At 46.4% G+C, this 22,693-nt stretch overlaps 1 protein-coding gene across 1 annotated transcript in view; it reads right to left on the minus strand.

Annotated features, from left to right (window-relative positions):
• The window catches only part of TAOK1 (TAO kinase 1), a 57,233-nt gene that overhangs the window by 15,684 nt on the left and 18,856 nt on the right, over positions 1-22,693 (minus strand). The window contains exons 8-15 of the mRNA XM_087702910.1: positions 21,165-21,258; positions 19,582-19,663; positions 12,171-12,338; positions 10,908-11,111; positions 8,903-9,037; positions 5,945-6,181; positions 3,675-3,803; positions 943-1,146 (exon numbers count right to left, since the gene is read on the minus strand). Of these exons, the coding sequence (XP_087559036.1) occupies positions 943-1,146; positions 3,675-3,803; positions 5,945-6,181; positions 8,903-9,037; positions 10,908-11,111; positions 12,171-12,338; positions 19,582-19,663; positions 21,165-21,258 (1,253 nt within the window). The remainder of the gene's footprint in view (positions 1-942; positions 1,147-3,674; positions 3,804-5,944; positions 6,182-8,902; positions 9,038-10,907; positions 11,112-12,170; positions 12,339-19,581; positions 19,664-21,164; positions 21,259-22,693) is intronic.

A 22,693-nucleotide genomic window follows, 5' to 3' on the forward strand; every position in this document is an offset into this window, starting at 1 on the left:
GGCAAGAGGCCGACTCTGTCAAACCCCAACCCTCAGTCTGTGGCCTGGTGTAGGGCCAAGCAGCCCGTTTGGAACTGGGCCATGAGGTGGTGGGGGAATAGGTGGGCACTGGGGTGTTTTCCGCAGGCACAAAACCATCCCGTCTCCCTCTTCCCTCCCGCTGCCGGTCTGCCAAGATTGAAAGATTGGGGACCACTGCCTTAGGACAGATGGGTGATATAGGAATGTGGGAAGGAAGGAAGGAAGGAAGGAGGGAAGGAAGGAAGGAAAGAGGAAGGAAGGAAAGAGGGAAGGAAGGAAAGAAGATGAGCAAGGTAAAATGAGGGAGGGAAGGAAGGCAGGAAAGAGGGAAGGAAGGCAGGAAGGAGGGAAGGAAGAAAGGAAGGAAGATGACCAAGGTAAAATGAGGGAAGGAAGGAAGGCAGGAAAGAGGGAAAGAAGGCAGGAAGGAGGGAAGGAAAGAAAGAAGGAAGATGAGCAAGTTAAAAATGAGGGGAGGGGGGAAGGAAAGAAGAAGATGAGCAAGTTAAAAATGAGGGAAGGAAGGAAAGAAAGAAGGAAGATGAGCAAATTAAAAATGAGAGGAGGGAGGGAAGGAAGGAAGGAAGGAAGGAAGATGAACAAGTTAAAAATGAGGGAAGGAAGGAGGCAAGAAAGAGAAGGAAGGAAAGAAAGAAAGAATGGAGGGAGGGAGGAACTGAGACGCCTGCTCCATCCTAGCTTCAAACAGGCACGAAGTAGATTGAGGGGAGGTTCGTCATAACTCTGAATGGGTGCTAAGCGACCAGCCGTTAAGTCAAGGACGTATCCTGAAACCCGAGGCAGCCCTGGCCCATCCAGGACAGTGGAGAGAGCCGAGAACCGCTCCTTATGGACCAAGGGCTTCCCAGGGGGCCTCGTCTCCTCCCCGGAGAGGGGGGGGGGGGGGACAGACGCACTCACCTCCCGCACAAGGTCCTGCTCCAGATTATGGCGCGCCAGCAGCATCCTCCTCTTGAACCGCCGGCACTCCAGCTCCAGGTATTGCCTCTGGCGCCGCAGCAGGTTGGCCTCTTCCTCCGCCTGGAAGTGCTGGATGTTCTCCTTCTGCTTCGACAGCCACTCCTGCTTCTCCTTCTTGGGGGTGCTCTGGTTCTCGCTCAGCTCCTGGGAACAACAAGGGACCCCCGGAATGAGGAGCTCTGGGAGTGGGAAGTCCACACCGGGGGGGCTGAGGGGCTCTGGAAGTCCACGCGGGATGGGATGGAATAGAGCAGGGATGGCGAACCTGTTTGGCACCAAGTGCCCCAAAAGGGAACACTTTTACGTGTGCGTATGTCTGGGCCACGACAAGGAAGAGGAGGGGGCCAGGAAGCATGCGCGCGCCGGAAAATGAACTTCGGTTTCTGGCACTGGCATCGGCCAGCAAGTCTTTTTTTTTAAAAAAAATATACTTTTTTATTTTCCACTTTCATAACATACAATCACATGTATACTATTACGTAGAGAGTATCCTATTGCATTAAGTAGTAATTACATCAGTTCCTCTTGTCATCAACGCCCAGAAAGATAAAAACCCATTATTGGCTCTTCTGCTCTCCATACACCTCTTTCCTCTGCCTCTCTCCTACCTCCTTTCTTCCCTCCATCATCCTTTCCTACTCTACTTCCCCTTCCTTTCTCCTTCTCCTCTCTCTTCATTCCACTCCTCCTTATCCTCCTCATCTTCCCCCCTTACCCTCTCTCCTATCCTTCTCTTCCTATCTTTCTTCTCCCTTCTGTTTCCCACTCTTCCTCTCTCCTATCCCTCTCTTCCCATCTTTCTTCTCCCTTCTGTTTCCCACTCTTCCTCTTTCCTATCCCTCTCTTCCTATCTTTCTTCTCTCCTCTGTTTCCCACTCTTCCTCTCTCCTATCCCTCTCTTCCCATCTTTCTTCTCTCCTGTTTCCCACTCTTCCTCTCTCCTATCCCTCTCTTCCCATCTTTCTTCTCTCCTGTTTCCCACTCTTCCTCTCTCCTATCCCTCTCTTCCCATCTTTCTTCTCCCTTCTGTTTCCCACTCTTCCTCTTTCCTATCCCTCTCTTCCTATCTTTCTTCTCTCCTCTGTTTCCCACTCTTCCTCTCTCCTATCCCTCTCTTCCCATCTTTCTTCTCTCCTCTGTTTCCCACTCTTCCTCTCTCCTATCCCTCCCTTCCCATCTTTCTTCTCTCCTCTGTTTCCCACTCTTCCTCTCTCCTATCCCTCTCTTCCCATCTTTCTTCTCCCTTCTGTTTCCCACTCTTCCTCTCTCCTATCCCTCTCTTCCCATCTTTCTTCTCCCTTCTGTTTCCCACTCTTCCTCTCTCCTATCCCTCTCTTCCCATCTTTCTTCTCTCCTCTGTTTCCCACTCTTCCTCTCTCCTATCCCTCTCTTCCCATCTTTCTTCTCTCCTCTGTTTCCCACTCTTCCTCTCTCCTATCCCTCTCTTCCCATCTTTCTTCTCCCTTCTGTTTCTCACTCTTCCTCTCTCCTATCCCTCTCTTCCCATCTTCCCCGAGGTGGCGCAGTGGTTAAATGCAGCACTGCAGGCTACTGCTAGATCAGCAGTTCAGCGGTTCAAATCTCACCGGCTCAGGGTTGACTCAGCCTTCCATCCTTCCGAGGTGGGTAAAATGAGGACCCAGATTGTTGGGGGCAATATGCTGACTCTCTGTAAACCGCTTAGAGAGGGCTGAAGGCCCTATGAAGCGGTATATAAGTCTACTGCTATTGCTATATTCTTCTCCCTTCTGTTTCCCACTCTTCCTCTCTCCTATCCCTCTCTTCCCATCTTTCTTCTCCCCTCTGTTTCCCACTCTTCCTCTCATTGGTGTATTTCAGCTTCTGAGCAAACTCCACTCTATGTTGATGGTATTTATGCTTCCATATCAATATACTTAACATATCTTAGTTTAAAAAATAAATAAATAAGAGAAGACAGTATACATGTGCAATCATATTACATTAAAATCGTCAAGCCTAATATGCATCCCACCCTCTCCTCCACCACCCCCAACCTTCCCTCCCCTGACTTCCCAGAACCCATACACTGGGCCAGCAAGTCTTCTGGTTACTGCCGTGCCTGCACATGCGCCGATCAGCTGGCCGGCACGATGCTCGCGCCGGAAAACAGAAGACCAGCACTGCTGCAGCACAAAAGGACAGCCGATCATCGCGTGCGCATGCATGCTAGAAACCCGGAAGAGGAACAGGTCACTCCGCATGTGCGAGGCAACATGGCTCCATGCGCCATTTCAGGCACGCCTGCCATAGGGTTTGCCATCAGGGGAATAGAGAGAGGAGCTGGATTCCCAGGGAGGGAGGGGGAGGGAGGGAGGGAGGGAGGGAGGGAGGGAAGGGCTGCATCTTTATTGCTCCACGCCTACAGACCAAATCTTGCCGGAGTGAAGTCTACTATCTGCCTTTGCAAAGGAGGAGGAGGAAGAGGCAACTCAGCCTGGATATCAGGTGTGAGAGAAAGAGGGCGAAGAGGGCGCCTCCCTGATAGTTCCCAGGGTGTTTTGCAAAAGGCAAAGACAGCAGACTTCACTCCGGCAAGATTCTGTCTGTAGGTGTGAAGCAATAAAGTTCCCGGGTTGGAAGAAGGGACGTGGTTTGGGGGCCTGGCAATACATGAATGAGTCAACCCTGCCCCCCCCCCGGCCCCCGGTTACCTCTTTGAGCTGCTCTTTGCGGAGCTTGTACTCTCTCTTCTGGGATTCCAAAAAGCTGTTGAGCTCTTTCTTCTGCTGCGTCTGGATGTGTTGCTGAAACTTCTTCTCCTCGTTGGCCATCACTTTCGCCTGCGCAAGAGGAGAGCAAGAGGCTGAGCCCTTTAGGACCCACACCTTGGGGAGCCCCGGGCCTAACCTGGTTTAGGCAGACCGGCACCCCGACCTCACCTCTACGCCCAGCTGCCTTCCTTGTACCCAGTTCTCATAGGATCCCAAGGATGGACAGGACCTCGGAGGTCTTCTAGTCCAACCCCTTCCCTTGCTCCAGCAGGAGATTCCATGTCATTTCAGACAAATGGTTCTCCAGTCTCTTTCTGAAAGCATCCAGGGATGGGAGTACCCGCTACTCCTGGAAGGAAGTGTTTCCTTAGTTCTAAGTTGCTTCTCTCCTTCATTAGTTTCCATCCGTTAGCGTGGACATTGCCCTTCATTCCTCCCTTCCTCTCGTTTTCCCCTCCCTTGCTTCCTGTCTTGACTTTCTCTCTTCTAACCTTTCTTCCTCTCTTCCATCCTCCCCCTTCCTTCCTTCCTTCCTTCCTTCCTTCCTTCCTCCCCTTTTCCCCTCCCTTGGTTCCTGTCTTGATTTTCTCTCTTCTGTCCTTTTTTCCTCTCTCCCATCCTCTCCCTCCCTCCCTCCCTCCCTCCCTTCCTTCCTCCCCTTTTCCCCTCCTTGCTTCCTGTCTGGACTCTCTCTCTTCTTCCTCTCTTCCATCCTCCCCCTTCCTTCCTTCCTTCCTCCCCTTTTCCCCGCCCTTGCTTCCTGTCTTGGCTTTCTCTCTTCTGTCCTTTTTTCCTCTCTTCCTTCCTTCCTTCCCACCTTCCTTCCTTCTGTAGAATCCTAGAGCTGGAAGGGACCTTGGAGGTCTTCTAATCCAGTGTTTCTCAACCTTGGCAACTTGAAGACGTCTGGACTTCAGCTCCCAGAATTCCCCAGCCAGCGAATGCTGGCTGGGGAATTCTGGGAGTTGAAGTCCAGACATCTTCAAGTTGCCAAGGTTGAGAAACACTGTTCTAATCCAACCCCCTGCTGAAGCAGGAGGCCCCTCTAACATCCCAGTCAAAATGGTTGTCCAATCTCTTCTTGAAAACTCCCTTGTTGGCGCACCCACAACTTCCACTGGAGGGAAGCCCTTCCACTCATTAATTGTCCTCACCGTCAGGAAATTACTCCTCAGTTTTCATCTGTTGCTTCTTGTCCTGCCTTCGGGAGCCTTGGAGATGAGGTGGAGCCCCTCTTCTTTGGGGAAGCCCCTCAAATACTAGAATGGTGCTATCACGACCCCCCCTAGTCCTCTTCAATGGGCTAGACACACCTAGCTTCTTGGTGCTCGCTAAGCTTGGCTGTTTCTTTGAAACTAGGTAATATCATCAGGGCTAGTCGTGAGGATGATGTTATCTAGCTGGGTCATGAGACGTCGGCAAGAAAACCACCAAGTTCAGAGAACATCAAAGACCCCACAGTTCTTCTCCTCCTCCTCCTCTCCACAACCCCTACTCCCTTCTAGCACTGATGATGTTCCCTAGTTGGGTCATGAAACGTCTGCAAGAAAACCACCAAGCTCAGAGAGCACCCAGGACCCCCCAGTCCTCCTCCTCTTTCCTTTCCTCTTCCTCCTTTCCACAACCCCTACTCCCTTCTAGAATTGATGATGTTCCCTAGTTGAGTCTTGAAACGTCTGCAAGAAAACCACCAAGCTCAGAGAGCACCAAGAGACCCTACAATCTTCCTCCTCCTCCTCTTCTTCTTCTTCTCCTTCTTCCTCCTCCTTTCCACAACCCCTACTCTCTTCTAGCACTGATGATGTTCCCTAGTTGGGTCATGAAACGTCTGCAAGAAAACCACCAAGCTCCGAGAGCACCCAGGACCCCACAGTCCTCCTCCTCCTCCTCCTCTTTCCTTTCCTCTTCCTCCTCCTCCTCTCCACAACCCCCCTCCCTTCCAGCACTGATGATGTTCCCTAGTTGGGTCATGAAACGTCTGCAAGAAAACCGCCCAGCTTAGCCTTAAGAACCCTGAGCTGCAACTCTTCTCCTTTATCGAAACTCGGCTTCCTCAGACGGTTAACCTCCAGCCACCTTAATCCTCGAGAAGGATTCGTTGCTCTTCTCCGCTCTCTTCCTACGGCCTCAACATCTTTCCTGTCTCGCGGTGACCAGAACTGGGAAGAGTGGCCACAGAGAAGCCTTGGCGCCCACCGGTGCCCCCTCACCTCTTTCTCCATGGCCGCCTGGTGTTTCTTGACCAGCTTCTCCATCTCCGCCGCAAAGTTGTTGCGCTGCGTTTCCAGGTCCTTGTCCAGCCGCAGGCGATGGTCGTCCATCTCCGTTTTCAGCTTGTTCTCCAGCGCCATCAGCTGCTTCTGGTGCTGCCGCCTCATGCGCTTGTAGCCGGACATCTGTTCCCGCAGCTCCGAGTCCTGCTCATGTTCCTGCATCTGTCTGGTCACCTGAGAAGGAACGAGAAGCCCCACCGGGGGGCCCGTTTTTAGGCTGGGACGGTCGTAGTGTCCCGGGGTCACGTGATCCCCTTTTGCAACCTTCTTGATAAGCAGACCTAACGGGGAAGCCGGATTCGCTTAACGACTGGGTTACTGACTTTAAAATGCAGTCGTTCGCTCGACAAATTGGAGCAAAACTCACTTAACAAATTTCTCACTTAGAACATAAATTTTGGGCTCAATTGTGGTCGTTTGTTGAGGAGTACCTGTAACTAATACAGGAAGTGATAGATAGATAGATACGATAGATACGGTAGATAGATAGATAAGATAGATAGAGATAGATAGATAGACAGACAGACAGACAGACAGACAGAAAGACAGACAATAAGATTTTAGATAGATAGATAGATAGATAGATAGATAGATAGATAGATAGATAGATAGATAGGTAGGTAGGTAGGTAGGTAGGTAGGTAGGTAGGTAGGTAGGTAGGTAGGTAGGTAGGTAGGTAGGTAGATATAGATATAGACAGACAGACAGACAGACAATAAGATTTTAGATAGATAGATAGATAGATAGATAGATAGATAGATAGGTAGGTAGGTAGGTAGGTAGGTAGGTAGAGGTAGGTAGGTAGATATAGACAGACAGACAGACAGACAATAAGATTTTAGATAGATAGATAGATAAGATAGAGATAGATAGATAGATAGATAGATAGATAGATAGATATAGACAGACAGACAGACAATAAGATTTTAGATAGATAGATAGATAGATAGATAGATAGATAGATAGATAGATAGATAGATAGATAGATAAGATGGTTCCACCACAAAACCGCGATGCCCTTATCCGCGCCGACATAAGTGCGGAGGCAAATCCGCGGCGTCCGAAGCGCTAATAAAAAAACGACCCTACCGCCGCGACAACAGCGCGGTGACAGAAGGGCGTTCTACATGCTTCGTTCTTTGCCTCCAAAGGTAGCCCTCCTCCTCCAGCTGACAGCGGCAGCGGGCACGGGGCAAAGCGGGCTGCCCAGCAGCAGCAGCCCGCGGGAAGGGTCCAGCACAGCCGCGGGGGGCATCAGGAAGCGGAGGAGGACGCGGCAGCGGCGGCGGCTGAGGCTCTCCCGGGCCGGCGAAGCGGGCTTGCCCGGCGGAGGCAGGCTGCCCTCTTCTTCCTCAACAACATCTCCTTGGACGGGCGGCCTCCGCCGCCGGCGCCTCCCACGGAGGAAGAGGCAGGGCGGGCGGTAGCGGCGGCTGAGGCTCTCCCGGGGCCGGCGAAGCGGGCTTGCCCGGTGGCGGCGGCCGCCCATCCAAGGAGATGTTGTTGAGGAAGAAGAGGGCGGCCTGCCTCTGCCGGGCAAAGAACGAAGCATGTAGAACGCCCTTCTGTCACCGCGCTGTTGTCCCCGCGGTGATGACGCGCGATGATGACGTCGCAACTTTAGTGACGCGATTTAATCTCCGCTATTTTGCGTAGCGCGGTTTTGTCGTGCCACGGATAAGATAGAGCTAGATAGATAGATAAGATAGATAGATAGGTAGGTAGGTAGGTAGGTAGGTAGGTAGGTAGGTAGGTAGGTAGGTAGGTAGATAGATAGATAGATAGATAGATAGATAGATAGATAGATAGATAGATAGATAGATAGATAGATAGATAGATAGATAGATAGATAGATAGATAGATAGATAGATAGATAGATAGATATAGATATAGATATAGACAGACAGACAGAAAGACAGACAATAAGATTTTAGATAGATAGTGTTGTGACAGCAGTTCTGCTGAGAGGTTTTTCGGGATACAAAATTCAGTATGCAGCTGGGGCTTGTGGAAGGAAGTTTGGGAGATAAAAGGAAGGATGCTGCCACGCCCCAGTTGCTGGAGTCAACGTCGTTCCTTCGTGTGTTCCGTGTCTGGTACAATATTGCTTGCTTATTACTCGTGATTATGCCTGTTACACTTGGATAAGTGCTTTGGCGTTTTCATGTAAACCTGATCCGTGGAGACGGTGGAAGAAGGGCAGCGTTTGTAAGAGCTTTTGTTTTGAATTCTTATCAGAGATTTATGTTTATGTTATTTCTGGGCTCGAAGCCAGTTTGAACTGAAAACTGATAAAGAAAAGTCCTTTTAAGTTTGCCTGCCTGCATTTGTTAACGAGCCGTCAAGGAGGGGGTCAGAACAGATAGATAGATAGATAGATAGATAGATAGATAGATAGATAGATAGATAGATAGATAGATAGATAGACAGACAGACAGACAGACAGACAGACAGACAGACAGACAATAAGATTTTAGATATAGATATAGATATAGACAGAGACAATAAGATTTTAGATAGATAGATAGATAGATAGATAGATAGATAGATAGATAGATATAGAGATAGATAGATATAGATTTAGATATAGACAGACAGAGAGACAATAAGATTTTAGATAGACATAGATGACAGATTTTAGATATAAATAGCTAGATTGAAAGCGAGAGAGAGAGAGAGAGAGAGGGGGAGGGAGGGAGGGAGAGGGAGAGGGAGAGGGAGAGGGAGAGGGAGAGGGAGAGAGAGGGAGAGAGAGAGAGAGGGAGAGAGAGAGAGAGAGAGAGAGAGAGAGAGAGAGAATGAATGAATAGTTTTCTGAAAACGAGATGGGCAGCGAGGGGCTGGTCTGAAGGGCCCGCCAGCGCATGGCCAGGGTGTTCAAGCCCGCCTACTCACCAGGGAAGCTGTGCGTATGGTAGCAAAGTGCTCTCGGTTGCGGTAGTGGGCTCGGTGGCGGGTCGCTTGGGGCGGAGACTGGGGCTCCGATCCTCTCAGCCGGGCGTCTGAATCCTCCCTGTAGTTTTCTTCCTCCTGGGGACGGGAGAAGAGAATGGAGGTGGTGAAGGCCATTGGGATGAAATCAAAGGCAGGTCCCAACACCAGAGACTAGGAGCCAAGCTTTTAAGTTCAGCAGCCCCCAAACTTTAAGCACCAGGGCAGTGTTTCTCAACCTTGGCAACTTGAAGAGGTCCGGACTTCAACTCCTAGAATTCCCCAGCCAGCGAATGCTGGCTGGGGAATTCTGGGAGTGGAAGTCCGGACCTCTTCAAGTTGCCAAGGTTGAGAAACACTGCACCAGGGACTGGCTTGTGCGGAAGATAATTTCCCCAAAGACTGCAGAAAGGGGGTGGGGGGTGGGAGGAGTGCGCAACCAAGATCCCTCACATGCGAGGTTTCCTTTGCCTGTCGCTCACGTTCCATCTTTGTGGCTTGGTTCTTAACAGGCCACAGACCGGTACTGACCCCTGGCCTGGGGTTGGGGACCCCCTGTTTTAGTTGACCCCCCCCCCCGAAATGTTAACTTTCTGGTTGAAGCCACAACGGTATCACGAGATCCTTAAAGGAGAATATTTGTAGCTCGGGGCTGAAATGAGGGGTCCTTAGTGCTCTCTCTCTCTCGAGCCGGGGTGTTTTCTTGTAGACATTTCATTACCCAAACTAGGTAATGTCATCAGTGCTAGGAAGAGGGAGGGAAGGAGAAGAGGAGGAGGAGGACGGAAGTGTCCTTGCTTCTCCATGAGCCTGGTGGCTTTTTTCTAGAAGTTTCATTAGGTGACATCATCGGGGCTAGAAGGGAGGGGGGGTTGTGGAGAGGAGGAGGAGGAGGAGGAAGAGAGGAAGAGGAAGGGGAAGAGGACTGTGGGGTCCTTGATGCTCTCTGAGCTTAGTGGTTTTATTGCAGACGTTTCATTACCCAACTAGGGAACATCATCAGTGTTAGAAGGGAGGGGGGTTGTGGAGAGGAAGAGGAGGAGGAGGAGAAAGAGGAGGAGGAGAAAGAGGAGAAAGAGGAGGAGGAGAAAGAGGAAGAGGAGGATGAAGAGGACTGTGGCGTCCTTGGCACTCTCTGAGCTTAATGGTTTTATTGCAGATGTTTCGTGGCCCAACTAGGTAATGTCATCAGTGCTAGAAGGGAGGGGGGGTTGTGGAGAGGAAGAGGAGAAAGAGGAGGAGAAAGAGGACGAGGAAGAGGAGGATGAAGAGGAAGAGGACTGTGGGGTCCTTGGTGCTCTCTGAGCTTAGTGGTTTTATTGCAGACGTTTCATTACCCAACTAGGTAATGTCATCAGTGCTAAAAGGGAGGGGGGGTTGTGGAGAGGAAGAGGAGGAGGAGGAGAAAGAGGAGGAAGAGGAGAAAGAGGACGTGGAAGAGGAGGATGAAGATGGAGAGGACCGTGGTGTCCTTGGCACTCTCTGAGCTTAGTGGTTTTATTGCAGACCTTTCGTGGCCCAACTAGGTAATGTCATCAGTGCTAGAAGGGACGGGAGGTTTGTGGAGAGGAGAAGGAGGGGTGGGGAGGAGAAGGACGACTGAAGAGTTCCTGGATCTCCCTAAGATTCTTGGTTTCCTTGTAGGCATTTCATCACCCAGCCAGGGAACACCATCAGGGTGAGAAGTGCCAGCACCGACGACGTTATTTCGTTTGCGTCGTGAAAGGCCTGCCAGAGAACCGCCATGCTCAGAGAGCTCTCCAGACCCCCCCAGAAGTCCTCCTCCTCCTCCTTCCTTCTAGCACTGATGACGTTCCCTAGTTCAGCTAACGAAACGCTTGGCAAGGAAACGACCCGGCTCAGAGGGAGCCAAGGACCGCCTGGCGGGGCCCTCCGTCCAGACGCGGGTGAGGTCACTTCCTGCCCCCGCCCCTTCGCAAAGCGCCTCCACGCCCCCCAGCCCAATCACCGGCTTCAGGTGGATGACGGAGCTGTTGGACATCACCGTGTGGTCTCCTTCCATGATGTCCAGCTCGCTCTTGTCGTCGGAGGCGTCCGGGAGGCTGTTGACGCTGCTGCTTTGGCTACTGGCGCTGATGGACATACTGGGAATGGACTGGTTGCTCCCCACGCTGTTGACGGTTCCCGTCCGGCCCATGCTGGCGTCTTGCTCCTGCGTAGGGGCGGGGAGAGAAGAGAGAAGGGTTGAGAGCAGGGCCGTCCCGTCCAAGGAGAAGTGCAAAGGGAGTCCTCGACTTACGGCGGTTCATTTAGTGACTGAAGTTACAACGGCACCGAGAGAAATGACTTAAGAGCACTTTAAACACTTATGGCAGGGGGTGTCCAAACTTGGGAACTTTTAAGATTTGTGGACTTCAACTCCCAGAATTCCCCAGCCAGCCATTTCGCCCCCCTCCAACTTTCCATCTTCCCTCCATCATTCCCCTCTACCCTAATACGATACAATACAATACAAAAGCAGAGTTGGAAGAGACCTTGGAGGTCTTCTAGTCCAACCCCCTGCCTAGGTAGGGAACCCTACACCGTTCCAGACAAATGGCTTTCCAATATCTTCTTAAAGATTTCCAGTGTTGGGGCCTTCACAACTTCTGGAGGCAACTTCTGTCCCACTGATTCACTGTTCTGACTGTCAGGAAGTTTCTCCTCAGTTCTAAGTTGCTTCTCTCCTTGATTAGTTTCCACCCATTGCTTCTTGTTCTGCCCTCAGGTGCCTTGGAGAATAGCTTGACTCCCTCTTCTTTGGGGCAACCCCTGAGATATTGGAAGACTGCTATCATGTCTCCCCTAGTTCTTTTCATTAATACAATTACAGTACAACACAATTCAATAGCAGAGTTGGAAAGGGCCTTGGAGGTCTTCTAGTCCAACCCCCTGCCTAGGCAGGAAACCCTATACCATTTCAGACAAATGGCTATCCAACATCTTCTTAAAGACTCCCAGTGTTGGGCCATTCACAACTTCTGGAGGCGACTTCTGTTCCATTGGTTAACTGTCCTCACTGTCAGGAAATTCCTCCTCAGTTCTCAGTTGCTTCTCTCCTTGATTAGTTTCCACCCATTGCTTCTTGTCCTGCCCTCAGGTGCCCTGGAGAATAGCTTGACTCCCTTCTGCTCCTCTTCCTCCACATCACAAACTAGGTAATGAAACCCCTGGCAGAAAACCACCCAGATCAGAGAGCAAGGAGCCTAGAGAGCCTTCCCTCCCCTCCTACCTCTTCCTCCTCCTGGGCTTCCACTGCTGGTCCGTTGTGGGCCTCCTGGAAGAGGAGCTTCTTCATTTTGCGATACTGAAGGTTGTCCAGCTCCCTCACGGCGTCCTTGGTTCTCTGGATCAGGTCTATCAACACCGTTTCCGGGCGGTCTCGGACCACAAAGACATGCTGTGGGGCAGAGCACAAGGAATAGCAATAGCAATAGCAGTTAGACTTATATACCGCTTCATAGGGCTTTCAGCCCTCTCTAAGCGGTTTACAGAGTCAGCATATCGCCCCCACAGTCTGGGTCCTCATTTCACCCAGATAGACGATAGATAGATAGATAGATAGATAGATAGAGAGAGAGAGAGAGAGAGAGAGAGAGAGAGAGAGAGAGAGAGAGGAGAGAGAGAGAGAGAGAGAGAGAGAGATATGATGGATGATAGGTAGAGAGACAGAGAAAGACAGATGGCTGATAGATAGGATAAGAAGATTAGATAGATAGATAGATAGATAGATAGATGATAGATAGATAGATAGATAGATAGATAGATAGATGATAGATAGATAGCCATAGCAGTTAGACTTATCTACCGCTTCATAGGGCTTTCAGCCCTCTCTAAGCGGTTTACAGAGTCAGCATATCGCCCCCACAGTCTGGGTCCTCATTTCACCCAGATAGACGATAGATAGATAGATAGATAGATAGATAGAGAGAGAGAGAGAGAGAGAGAGAGAGAGAGAGAGAGAGAGAGAGAGAGAGAGAGATGATGGATGATAGGTAGAGAGACAGAGAAAGACAGATGGCTGATAGATAGGATAAGAAGATTAGATAGATAGATAGATAGATAGATAGATAGATAGATAGATAGATGATAGATAGATAGATAGATAGATAGATAGATAGATAGATAGATAGATAGATAGATAGATGATAGATAGATAGCCATAGCAGTTAGACTTATCTACCGCTTCATAGGGCTTTCAGCCCTCTCTAAGCGGTTTACAGAGTCAGCATATCGCCCCCACAGTCTGGGTCCTCATTTCACCCAGATAGACGATAGATAGATAGATAGATAGATAGATAGAGAGAGAGAGAGAGAGAGAGAGAGAGAGAGAGAGAGAGAGAGAGAGAGAGAGAGAGAGATGATGGATGATAGGTAGAGAGACAGAGAAAGACAGATGGCTGATAGATAGGATAAGAAGATTAGATAGATAGATAGATAGATAGATGATAGATAGATAGATAGATAGATAGATAGATAGATAGATAGATAGATAGATAGATGATAGATAGATAGCCATAGCAGTTAGACTTATCTACCGCTTCATAGGGCTTTCAGCCCTCTCTAAGCGGTTTACAGAGTCAGCATATTGCCCCCACAGTCTGGGTCCTTATTTCACCCACCTCGGAAGGATGGAAGGCTGAGTCAACCTTGAGCCGGTGAGATTTGAACCGCTGAACTGCAGATAACAGTCAGCTGAAGTGGCCTGCAGTACTGCACCCTAACCACTGCGCCACCTCGGCTCGGTTAGCCCTCTCCCCAAGACCTCCCCTCCCCCAGAGAAATGAGCCTCCAGGGAGATCCTCGATCCGGAATCCTGAAACAGGATGAGATGATGCCCTGGTCTCTTCTCTCGGGCGCGGGGGCGCACGAAGGGGATTTCTCCCGGAAGAAAAACATAGGTAGTTTTGGACTGACAACCGAAATGGAGCTCAAGGTTTCCGTTGCCAAGACAAGACAGTTGTTGAGTGCGCTTTGCCTCGTTTTTACGACCTTTCTTGCCACGGTTGTTAAGGGAATCGCTGCAGATGTTAAGTTAGAAACATGGTTCCCAAGAGAGAGTGTCTTCCAAAGAATAGAATAGAAAATGGAACAGAAATTAGGATAGAATAGAACGTAATAGAATAGAATAGGAATTAGAATGGTAAAGAATAGAGTAGAATAGAATAGAATGCAGAATAGAACAGAACAGAATAAAAAAATACAGAATAGAATAGAATAAAAAATACAGAATAGAACAGAATAAAAAATACAGAATAGAATAGAATAAAAAATACAGAATAGAACAGAATAAAAAAATACAGAATAGAATAGAATAAAAAATACAGAATAGAACAGAATAAAAAAATACAGAATAGAATAGAATAAAAAATACAGAATAGAACAGAATAAAAAAATACAGAATAGAATAGAATAAAAAATACAGAATAGAACAGAATAAAAAATACAGAATAGAATAGAATAAAAAATACAGAATAGAACAGAATAAAAAATACAGAATAGAATAGAATAAAAAATACAGAATAGAATAGAATAAAAAATACAGAATAGAATAGAATAAAAATACAGAATAGAATAGAATAAAAAATACAGAATAGAATAGAATAAAAAATACAGAATAGAACAGAATAAAAAATACAGAATAGAATAGAATAAAAAATACAGAATAGAACAGAATAAAAAATACAGAATAGAATAGAATAAAAAATACAGAATAGAATAGAATAGAAAATACAGAATAGAATAGAATAAAAAATACAGAATAGAATAGAATAAAAAATACAGAATAGAATAGAATAAAAAATACAGAATAGAATAGAAAAATACAGAATAGAATAGAATAAAAAATACAGAATAGAATAGAATAAAAAATACAGAATAGAACAGAATAAAAAATACAGAATAGAATAGAATAAAAAATACAGAATAGAACAGAATAGAAAATACAGAATAGAATAGAATAAAAAATACAGAATAGAATAGAATAAAAAATACAGAATAGAATAGAATAAAAAATACAGAATAGAATAGAATAAAAATACAGAATAGAATAGAATAAAAAATACAGAATAGAATAGAATAAAAAATACAGAATAGAATAGAATAAAAACTACAGAATACAATAAAAACTACAGAATAGAATAAAAATACAGAATAGAATAGAATAAAAATACAGAATAGAATAGAATAAAAAATACAGAATAGAATAGAATAAAAATACAGAATAGAATAGAATAAAAAATACAGAATAGAACAGAATAAAAAATACAGAATAGAATAGAATAAAAAATACAGAATAGAATAGAATAAAAAATACAGAATAGAATAGAATAAAAAATACAGAATAGAACAGAATAAAAAATACAGAATAGAATAGAATAAAAAATACAGAATAGAACAGAATAGAAAATACAGAATAGAATAGAATAAAAAATACAGAATAGAATAGAATAAAAAATACAGAATAGAATAGAATAAAAAATACAGAATAGAATAGAATAAAAATACAGAATAGAATAGAATAAAAAATACAGAATAGAATAGAATAAAAAATACAGAATAGAATAGAATAAAAACTACAGAATACAATAAAAACTACAGAATAGAATAAAAATACAGAATAGAATAGAATAAAAATACAGAATAGAATAGAATAAAAAATACAGAATAGAATAGAATAAAAATACAGAATAGAATAGAATAAAAAATACAGAATAGAATAGAATAAAAACTACAGAATACAATAAAAACTACAGAATAGAATAAAAAATACAGAATAGAATAGAATAAAAAATACAGAATAGAATAGAATAAAAAATACAGAATAGAACAGAATAGAAAATACAGAATAGAATAGAATAAAAAATACAGAATAGAATAGAATAAAAATACAGAATAGAACAGAATAAAAAAATACAGAATAGAATAGAATAAAAAATACAGAATAGAACAGAATAAAAAATACAGAATAGAATAGAATAAAAAATACAGAATAGAACAGAATAAAAAATACAGAATAGAATAGAATAAAAAATACAGAATAGAATAGAATAAAAAATACAGAATAGAATAGAATAAAAATACAGAATAGAATAGAATAAAAAATACAGAATAGAATAGAATAAAAAATACAGAATAGAACAGAATAAAAAATACAGAATAGAATAGAATAAAAAATACAGAATAGAACAGAATAGAAAATACAGAATAGAATAGAATAAAAAATACAGAATAGAATAGAATAAAAATACAGAATAGAATAGAATAAAAAATACAGAATAGAATAGAATAAAAAATACAGAATAGAACAGAATAAAAAATACAGAATAGAATAGAATAAAAAATACAGAATAGAACAGAATAGAAAATACAGAATAGAATAGAATAAAAAATACAGAATAGAATAGAATAAAAAATACAGAATAGAACAGAATAAAAAATACAGAATAGAATAGAATAAAAAATACAGAATAGAATAGAATAGAAAATACAGAATAGAATAGAATAGAAAATACAGAATAGAATAAAAAATACAGAATAGAATAGAATAAAAAATACAGAATAGAATAGAATAAAAAATACAGAATAGAACAGAATAGAAAATACAAAATAGAATAGAATAAAAAATACAGAATAGAACAGAATAAAAAATACAGAATAGAATAGAATAAAAAATACAGAATAGAACAGAATAGAAAATACAGAATAGAACAGAATAAAAAATACAGAATAGAATAGAATAAAAAATACAGAATAGAATAGAATAAAAAATACAGAATAGAATAGAATAAAAAATACAGAATAGAATAGAATAAAAACTACAGAATAGAATAGAATAAAAAATACAGAATAGAATAGAATAAAAACTACAGAATACAATAAAAACTACAGAATAGAATAAAAATACAGAATAGAATAGAATAAAAATACAGAATAGAATAGAATAAAAAATACAGAATAGAATAGAATAGCAGAGCATAGAATAGAACAGAACAGGAACAGAACAGAACAGAACAGAACAGAACAGAACAGAACAGATTTGAAAAGGATCTAGGAGGTTTTCTAGTCTTGCCCCCTGCTTAGGCAGGAAACCCTACACCATATCACATAAATGGCTATTCAGTTTCTTCATAAAAATCTCCAGGGATGGAACACACAGAAGTTCTGGAGGCAAGTAGTTCCATGGATTAATTGTTCTCACTGTCAGGAAATTCCTCCTCGGTTCTAAGTTGCTTCTCCCCTTGATTAGTTTCCACCCATTGCTTCTTGTTCTGCCCTCAGGTGCCTTGGAGAATAGCTTGACTCCCTCTTCTTTGGGGCAGCCCCTGAGATATTGGAAGATGTTATCATGTCTCCCCTGGTCCTTCTTTTCATTAAACTAGACATACCCAGTTCCTGCAACCGTTCCTCATATGTTTTAGCCTCCAGTCCCCTAATCCTCTTTGTTGCTCTTCTCTGCTCTCTTTCTAGAGTCTCCATGTCTTTTCTACATCGTGGCTGACCGCAACCGGAGGCAGGATTCCCCATTGACTTTGCTTGGCAGAAGGTTGCAAAAGGGGAATCCCGTGACTGCAACCGTCGTAAATACAGGTCGCTTGAAGAGCACCTGGATTTTGACCCTGTGACCAGGAGGATGCTGTGAAGGTCACAAATCTGGAATACTGCAATGTGCTCTACATGGGGCTGCCCTTGAAGAGCATCCGGCGTCTTCAGCTGGTGCAGAACGCGGCCGTGCGAGCGATTGTGGGTGCACCGCGGTTCACCCACATTACACCTATCCTCCGCGAGCTGCGCTGGCTACCTGTCGACTTCCGGATGCGCTTCAAGGTGCTGTTAATCACCCATAAAGCCCTACATGGTAGTGGATCTGGATACTTGAGAGACCGCCTTCTGCCAATTACCTCCCTGCGACCAATAAGATCACACAGATTGGGCCTCCTCCGTATTCCATCGGCCAGCCAGTGTCGGCTGGCAACTACAAGGAGGAGGGCCTTCTCAGTAGTAGCCCCGACCCTTTGGAACGAACTCCCCATGGAGATTCGTACCCTCACCACCGTCCAGGCCTTCCGCACAGCCTTGAAGAACTGGCTAGCCCGTCAGGCCTGGGGATGAAGATAGTTGCCCCTCCCGAATGATGAATGCATGTTGGTTACTGTTTTATTATATGTGTCTTTGTTATTGTCTGCATTTCCCCTTCCCTGATTTATGTGAGCCGCCCTGAGTCCCCTCAGGGAAAAGGGCGGCCTACAAATGTCAATAAATCACTAAAATCACTGGTCGTCCAATCGGGCCAAAGTCACTGAACTGAGCTGTCTTGCTTAACAACGGACATTTGAGACTCCACTTGGTCACAAGTGGAGGCGTACCTGTATCCTTTCTCTCCTGGTCCAGCCCAACCCGGCATGGCGGGATGGATTGGGCCTCTCGTCCTCCCAGAGCTCTTAGGGAAGGGGATTCTGGGAAACCAAGGAGCACCAAGGCTGCATTCAGGCCAGGGGTGGGGTTTTTTTTGCTACGGGTTCAGTGGGCGTGGCTAGATGAAAGGGGGGGCTGTGACCGAGTGGGCATGGCCAACTTGACATCACTCACGCACACTCAGTCACATGACCTCCCCCCTCACCAAGCCACGCCCACCAAAACAGTGGTGAAAAGTTTTTTTTTTCCCCCAGGAGTTTAAAAGTTTTTATTTTTCCATTTTGTCATTTTCATACACTCACATATATACTGTGCATAGCTGGCGCCATACAATATTAAACAATAATCGCAATTCCTCTTGTCAAAAATACCCTCCCCCAAATACAAACCCAATATACCTCTTCCCCTCTCCGTATACCTCTTTCTTCCACCCCCCTCCAACTTTCTATCTTCCCTCCATCATCCTCCTCTACCCTACTTCCCCTCCTCTCTCCCGATCCACTCCCTCCCTTCCTTCTCACCCTCCCTCCCATCCTCTCTCCCATCCCTCTCTACCCGTCTTGACAGTGGTGAAAAGTTTTGATATGGGGAGGGGGAAGGGGCTCCAGCCTTGTCGGCGCGAAGGGAGCACCTACAAACTACCCTGTAAGAAAAAAAAGTTTTTGTCCTCCCCCCCACCACCTCCCCCTGGGGGAAGGGAAAAACTCCCTCGGCCAGAAAATGGGCCGTTTTGTTTTTTTTTTGCAAAAACGGAGTCATTTTCCCCTTCCCCTAGCCCTGCTGAAGCCTGCAGAGGGATTCTAGAGGCTGGGGTATGGCAAAAACACCTCAATTTTGGCAAAAAATGGCCCATCTCTGATTCTGGCATGCGCACAGTATTAAAAAAAAAAGGGGGGGGGATACATTTTTTCAATGGAGATTGTTCTGAGCAGGTGGCAGAACAGAAAATAAAAATGGCGGCGCCCAGGGTAGAACCGGTATCGTCACATGTCCAGCCGAGTTGCTACCTATTCGGCCGGACCGGTCCAAACTGGAAGGAACCTCCCTCTGATCTCAAGGTCAAGAGATCCACAGATAACCGGGAAAAACTCTCATGCAGACCCCGAGCTCCAGAGGTTGGGGGGGTGGGGTGTTGGGCTCGGTAGAGAATATGGGCGGAAGCCAGAGCGGAAGAGAGATGGCCCCCCAACTCTCTGCCTCGAAGGGGAGGGGGCCGATGCCGGACCCACCTTCAGGAGCTCCTCGGACGTTGGTCTGTCTTGGGGGATTTTCTGGAGACAGGAATCTACAAAGTTTCGGAAATAGTCAGACCTGCAGAGGGGAGGAACGGAGGGGGACGTGGATTTTAGGCTTCGGGCCCCAAATTCATTTTCCTCTGGAGATTTTGGCTGGCTTTTTTTTTTTTTTTAAAGACCGAGGGGGGGGAGGAGACAAGAGAGGAGGGGCTGACGGGGGCTTTCTGCCCCATTCAGACAGGTGGGGAAAGCCTTTATTGTCATTGTGTGCAAAACAAATCCAAAGAAATTGGTTAAAGAAGGAAAGAGTGGCTCAGAAGCTATGAGAGAAAGATCTTCAGAGGATGGATGGATGGATACACCGGTAGATGATGGGTGAGAAGAGAGATAATAGATGATGCAGATGATAAAGATTTACTGGTTTTCATCCCACCTTCCTTATTTTTAGAAATAGCCCAAGGCTGCCAAGGTGTACAATGGACCTTCCTCTTTCCCCCACAACACCCACCCTGTGATGTGGGTGGGGCTGAGAGAGAGCGGCTGGCCCAAAGACCCCCAGGTGGCTTTCATGGCTGAGGCGGGACTAGAACCCGTGGTCCATTGACAGACAGATTGATCGATTCATAGATAGATGACAGTGACAGGTGATAGATAGACAGACAGAGGCAGACAGAGGTAGATAGGTAGGTGGATAGATGATGGATGGATGGATGGATGGGTGGGCAGGCAGGCGGGCACATGGATAGACAGATAGACAGACAGTAGGTGGATGGATAGACAGACAGACAGACACAGACAAAGGTAGGTAGGTAGGTGGATAGATAGACGGACAGACAGACAGACAGACAGATATAGGTAGGTAGATAGATGGACAGACAGACATGGACAAACAGGTAGTTAAGTGGGTGGGTGGGTGGGTTGGTGGATGGATGGATGGACAGACAGACAGACAGACATTGCAGACAGAGGTAGGTAGGTAGGTGGATGGACAGACAGACAGACACGTAGGTAGGTGGGTGGATGGATAGACAGACAGACACAGGTAGGTAGGTGGGTAGATGGATGGACAGACGGACACGTAGGTAGGTAGGTGGACAGATAGACAGACAGACAGATGTTGGTAGGTAGATGGATGGACACAGACAGACATGGGCAAACAGGTAATTAAGTAGGTAGGTAGGTAGGTAGGTAGGTAGGTAGGTAGGTAGGTGGGTGGGTGGGTTGGTGGATGGATGGATGGACAGACAGACAGAGAGACATTGACAGACAGAGGTAGGTAGATGGGTGGATAGATGGACAGAGGGATGGACAAATGGGGAGATGGACAGATGGATAAATAATGGTAGATGATGTATATGGACAGATAGATGATATAGAGACAGACAGACAGACACGATATATATATATATATATATATAGACAGGTTAATGTTAGAGAAAAAGGGAGGATAGGTAGGTAGGCAGGTAGATGATAGACAGACAGATAAGCCGGCCAACCTGAGGGGGCTGCCCTCCCCAAGGGCTCAGCTCAGTCCCCAACCTCTTCCACGCCCCCCTCGGAGACCCGCCACGACTCACCACTCGCTGGACTGGAGGAGGGGGGATTCATTCTGCGCTATGTGATATAAGGCACTCATGGCGTTCATGTTAAACAACGGGGGCTTCCGTTCCGCTGTGCGAAAGAGAAAAGGGTGGGCTTTAGATCCTGCGGGGGATGCCTCCGCTCTCGCCCCCACTGACCCCCCCCCTCCTGTCCCTGAGACCCCGGGTTTGGGGGGACGGGAATGAGGAAGACCCACCGATGCAACCACACCCGTTGCCAACTCTCCCACTTTGCCCCCAGCGGAGAAAACCGCCCCGGCGGTCGCACCAAACGGATCTGTGAGACGTGGCGATTTAGAGTAGTGGTCCCCAAACCTTTTGGGGTTCCAGGGACTGGCAGTGGTGGCGGCAGGGGGTGGGTTTCTCGCGCGCAACCGAATCCCGCACGGGCGGAAATCAAGATTTGCATGCTCGCCTGTGGTTGTGCGGCAGATACCAGTTCACAGCCCCCAGGGTGTGTGGGGGGGGGGGGGGGTTGTGTGTGAGATATTTAGAGAATGAAGGTGAGATGTTATCCGCTTAATATTAATTTTAATGCTCTAGCTCCGTGATGGCACATGGAGCCATATTTGCCGGCACATGAGCTATCAGCTCCAGTGCACATGTGTGCGCCAGCCAGCTGATTTTCAGCTTTCCAGAAGAGGGGGGGGGGGCGTTTTCAACCTCCCCAGGCTCCAGAAAAGCTTCCATAGTCTGTAGAGCAGTGTTTCTCAACCTTGGCCACTTGAAGATGTCTGGACTTCAACTCCCAGAATTCCCCAGCCAGCATTCGCTGGCTGGGGAATTCTGGGAGTTGAAGTCCAGACATCTTCAAGTGGCCAAGGTTGAGAAACACTGGCCTCGATCATTCTTTATATGTGGACTTCGACTCCCAGAATCCTTTGCAATGATGATCATGGTGGCTGGGGAATTCTGGGAGTTGAAGTCCGGACATCTTCAAGTGGCCAAGGTTGAGAAACACTGGCCTAGGAGGCACCTCCTGATGCCTTAGAGCAGTGTTTCTCAACCTTGGCCACTTGAAGATGTCCGGACTTCAACTCCCAGAATTCCCCAGCCAGCATTCGCTGGCTGGGGAATTCTGGGAATTGAAGTCCAGACATCTTCAAGTGGCCAAGGTTGAGAAACACTGGCCTCGATCATTCTTTATATGTGGACTTCGACTCCCAGAATCCTTTGCAATGATGATCATGGTGGCTGGGGAATTCTGGGAGTTGAAGTCCGGACATCTTCAAGTGGCCAAGGTTGAGAAACACTGGCCTAGATCGTTCTTTATGTGTGGACTTCGACTCCCAGAATCCTTTGCAATGATGATCATGGTGGCTGAGGAATTCTGGGAGTTGAAGTCCAGACATCTTCAAGTTGCCAAGGTTGAGAAACACTGGCCTACATCGTTCTTTATGTGTGGACTTCGACTCCCAGAATCCTTTGCAATGATGATCATGGTGGCTGGGGAATTCTGGGAGTTGAAGTCCAGACATCTTCAAGTTGCCAAGGTTGAGAAACAC

The sequence above is a fragment of the Thamnophis sirtalis genome, unplaced genomic scaffold, assembly GCF_051295495.1.
Source record: "Thamnophis sirtalis isolate CommonGarterSnake01/CBP01778 unplaced genomic scaffold, rThaSir2_p1.2 scaffold_17, whole genome shotgun sequence".
In the NCBI taxonomy this organism is placed as follows: Eukaryota; Metazoa; Chordata; class Lepidosauria; order Squamata; family Natricidae; genus Thamnophis; species Thamnophis sirtalis.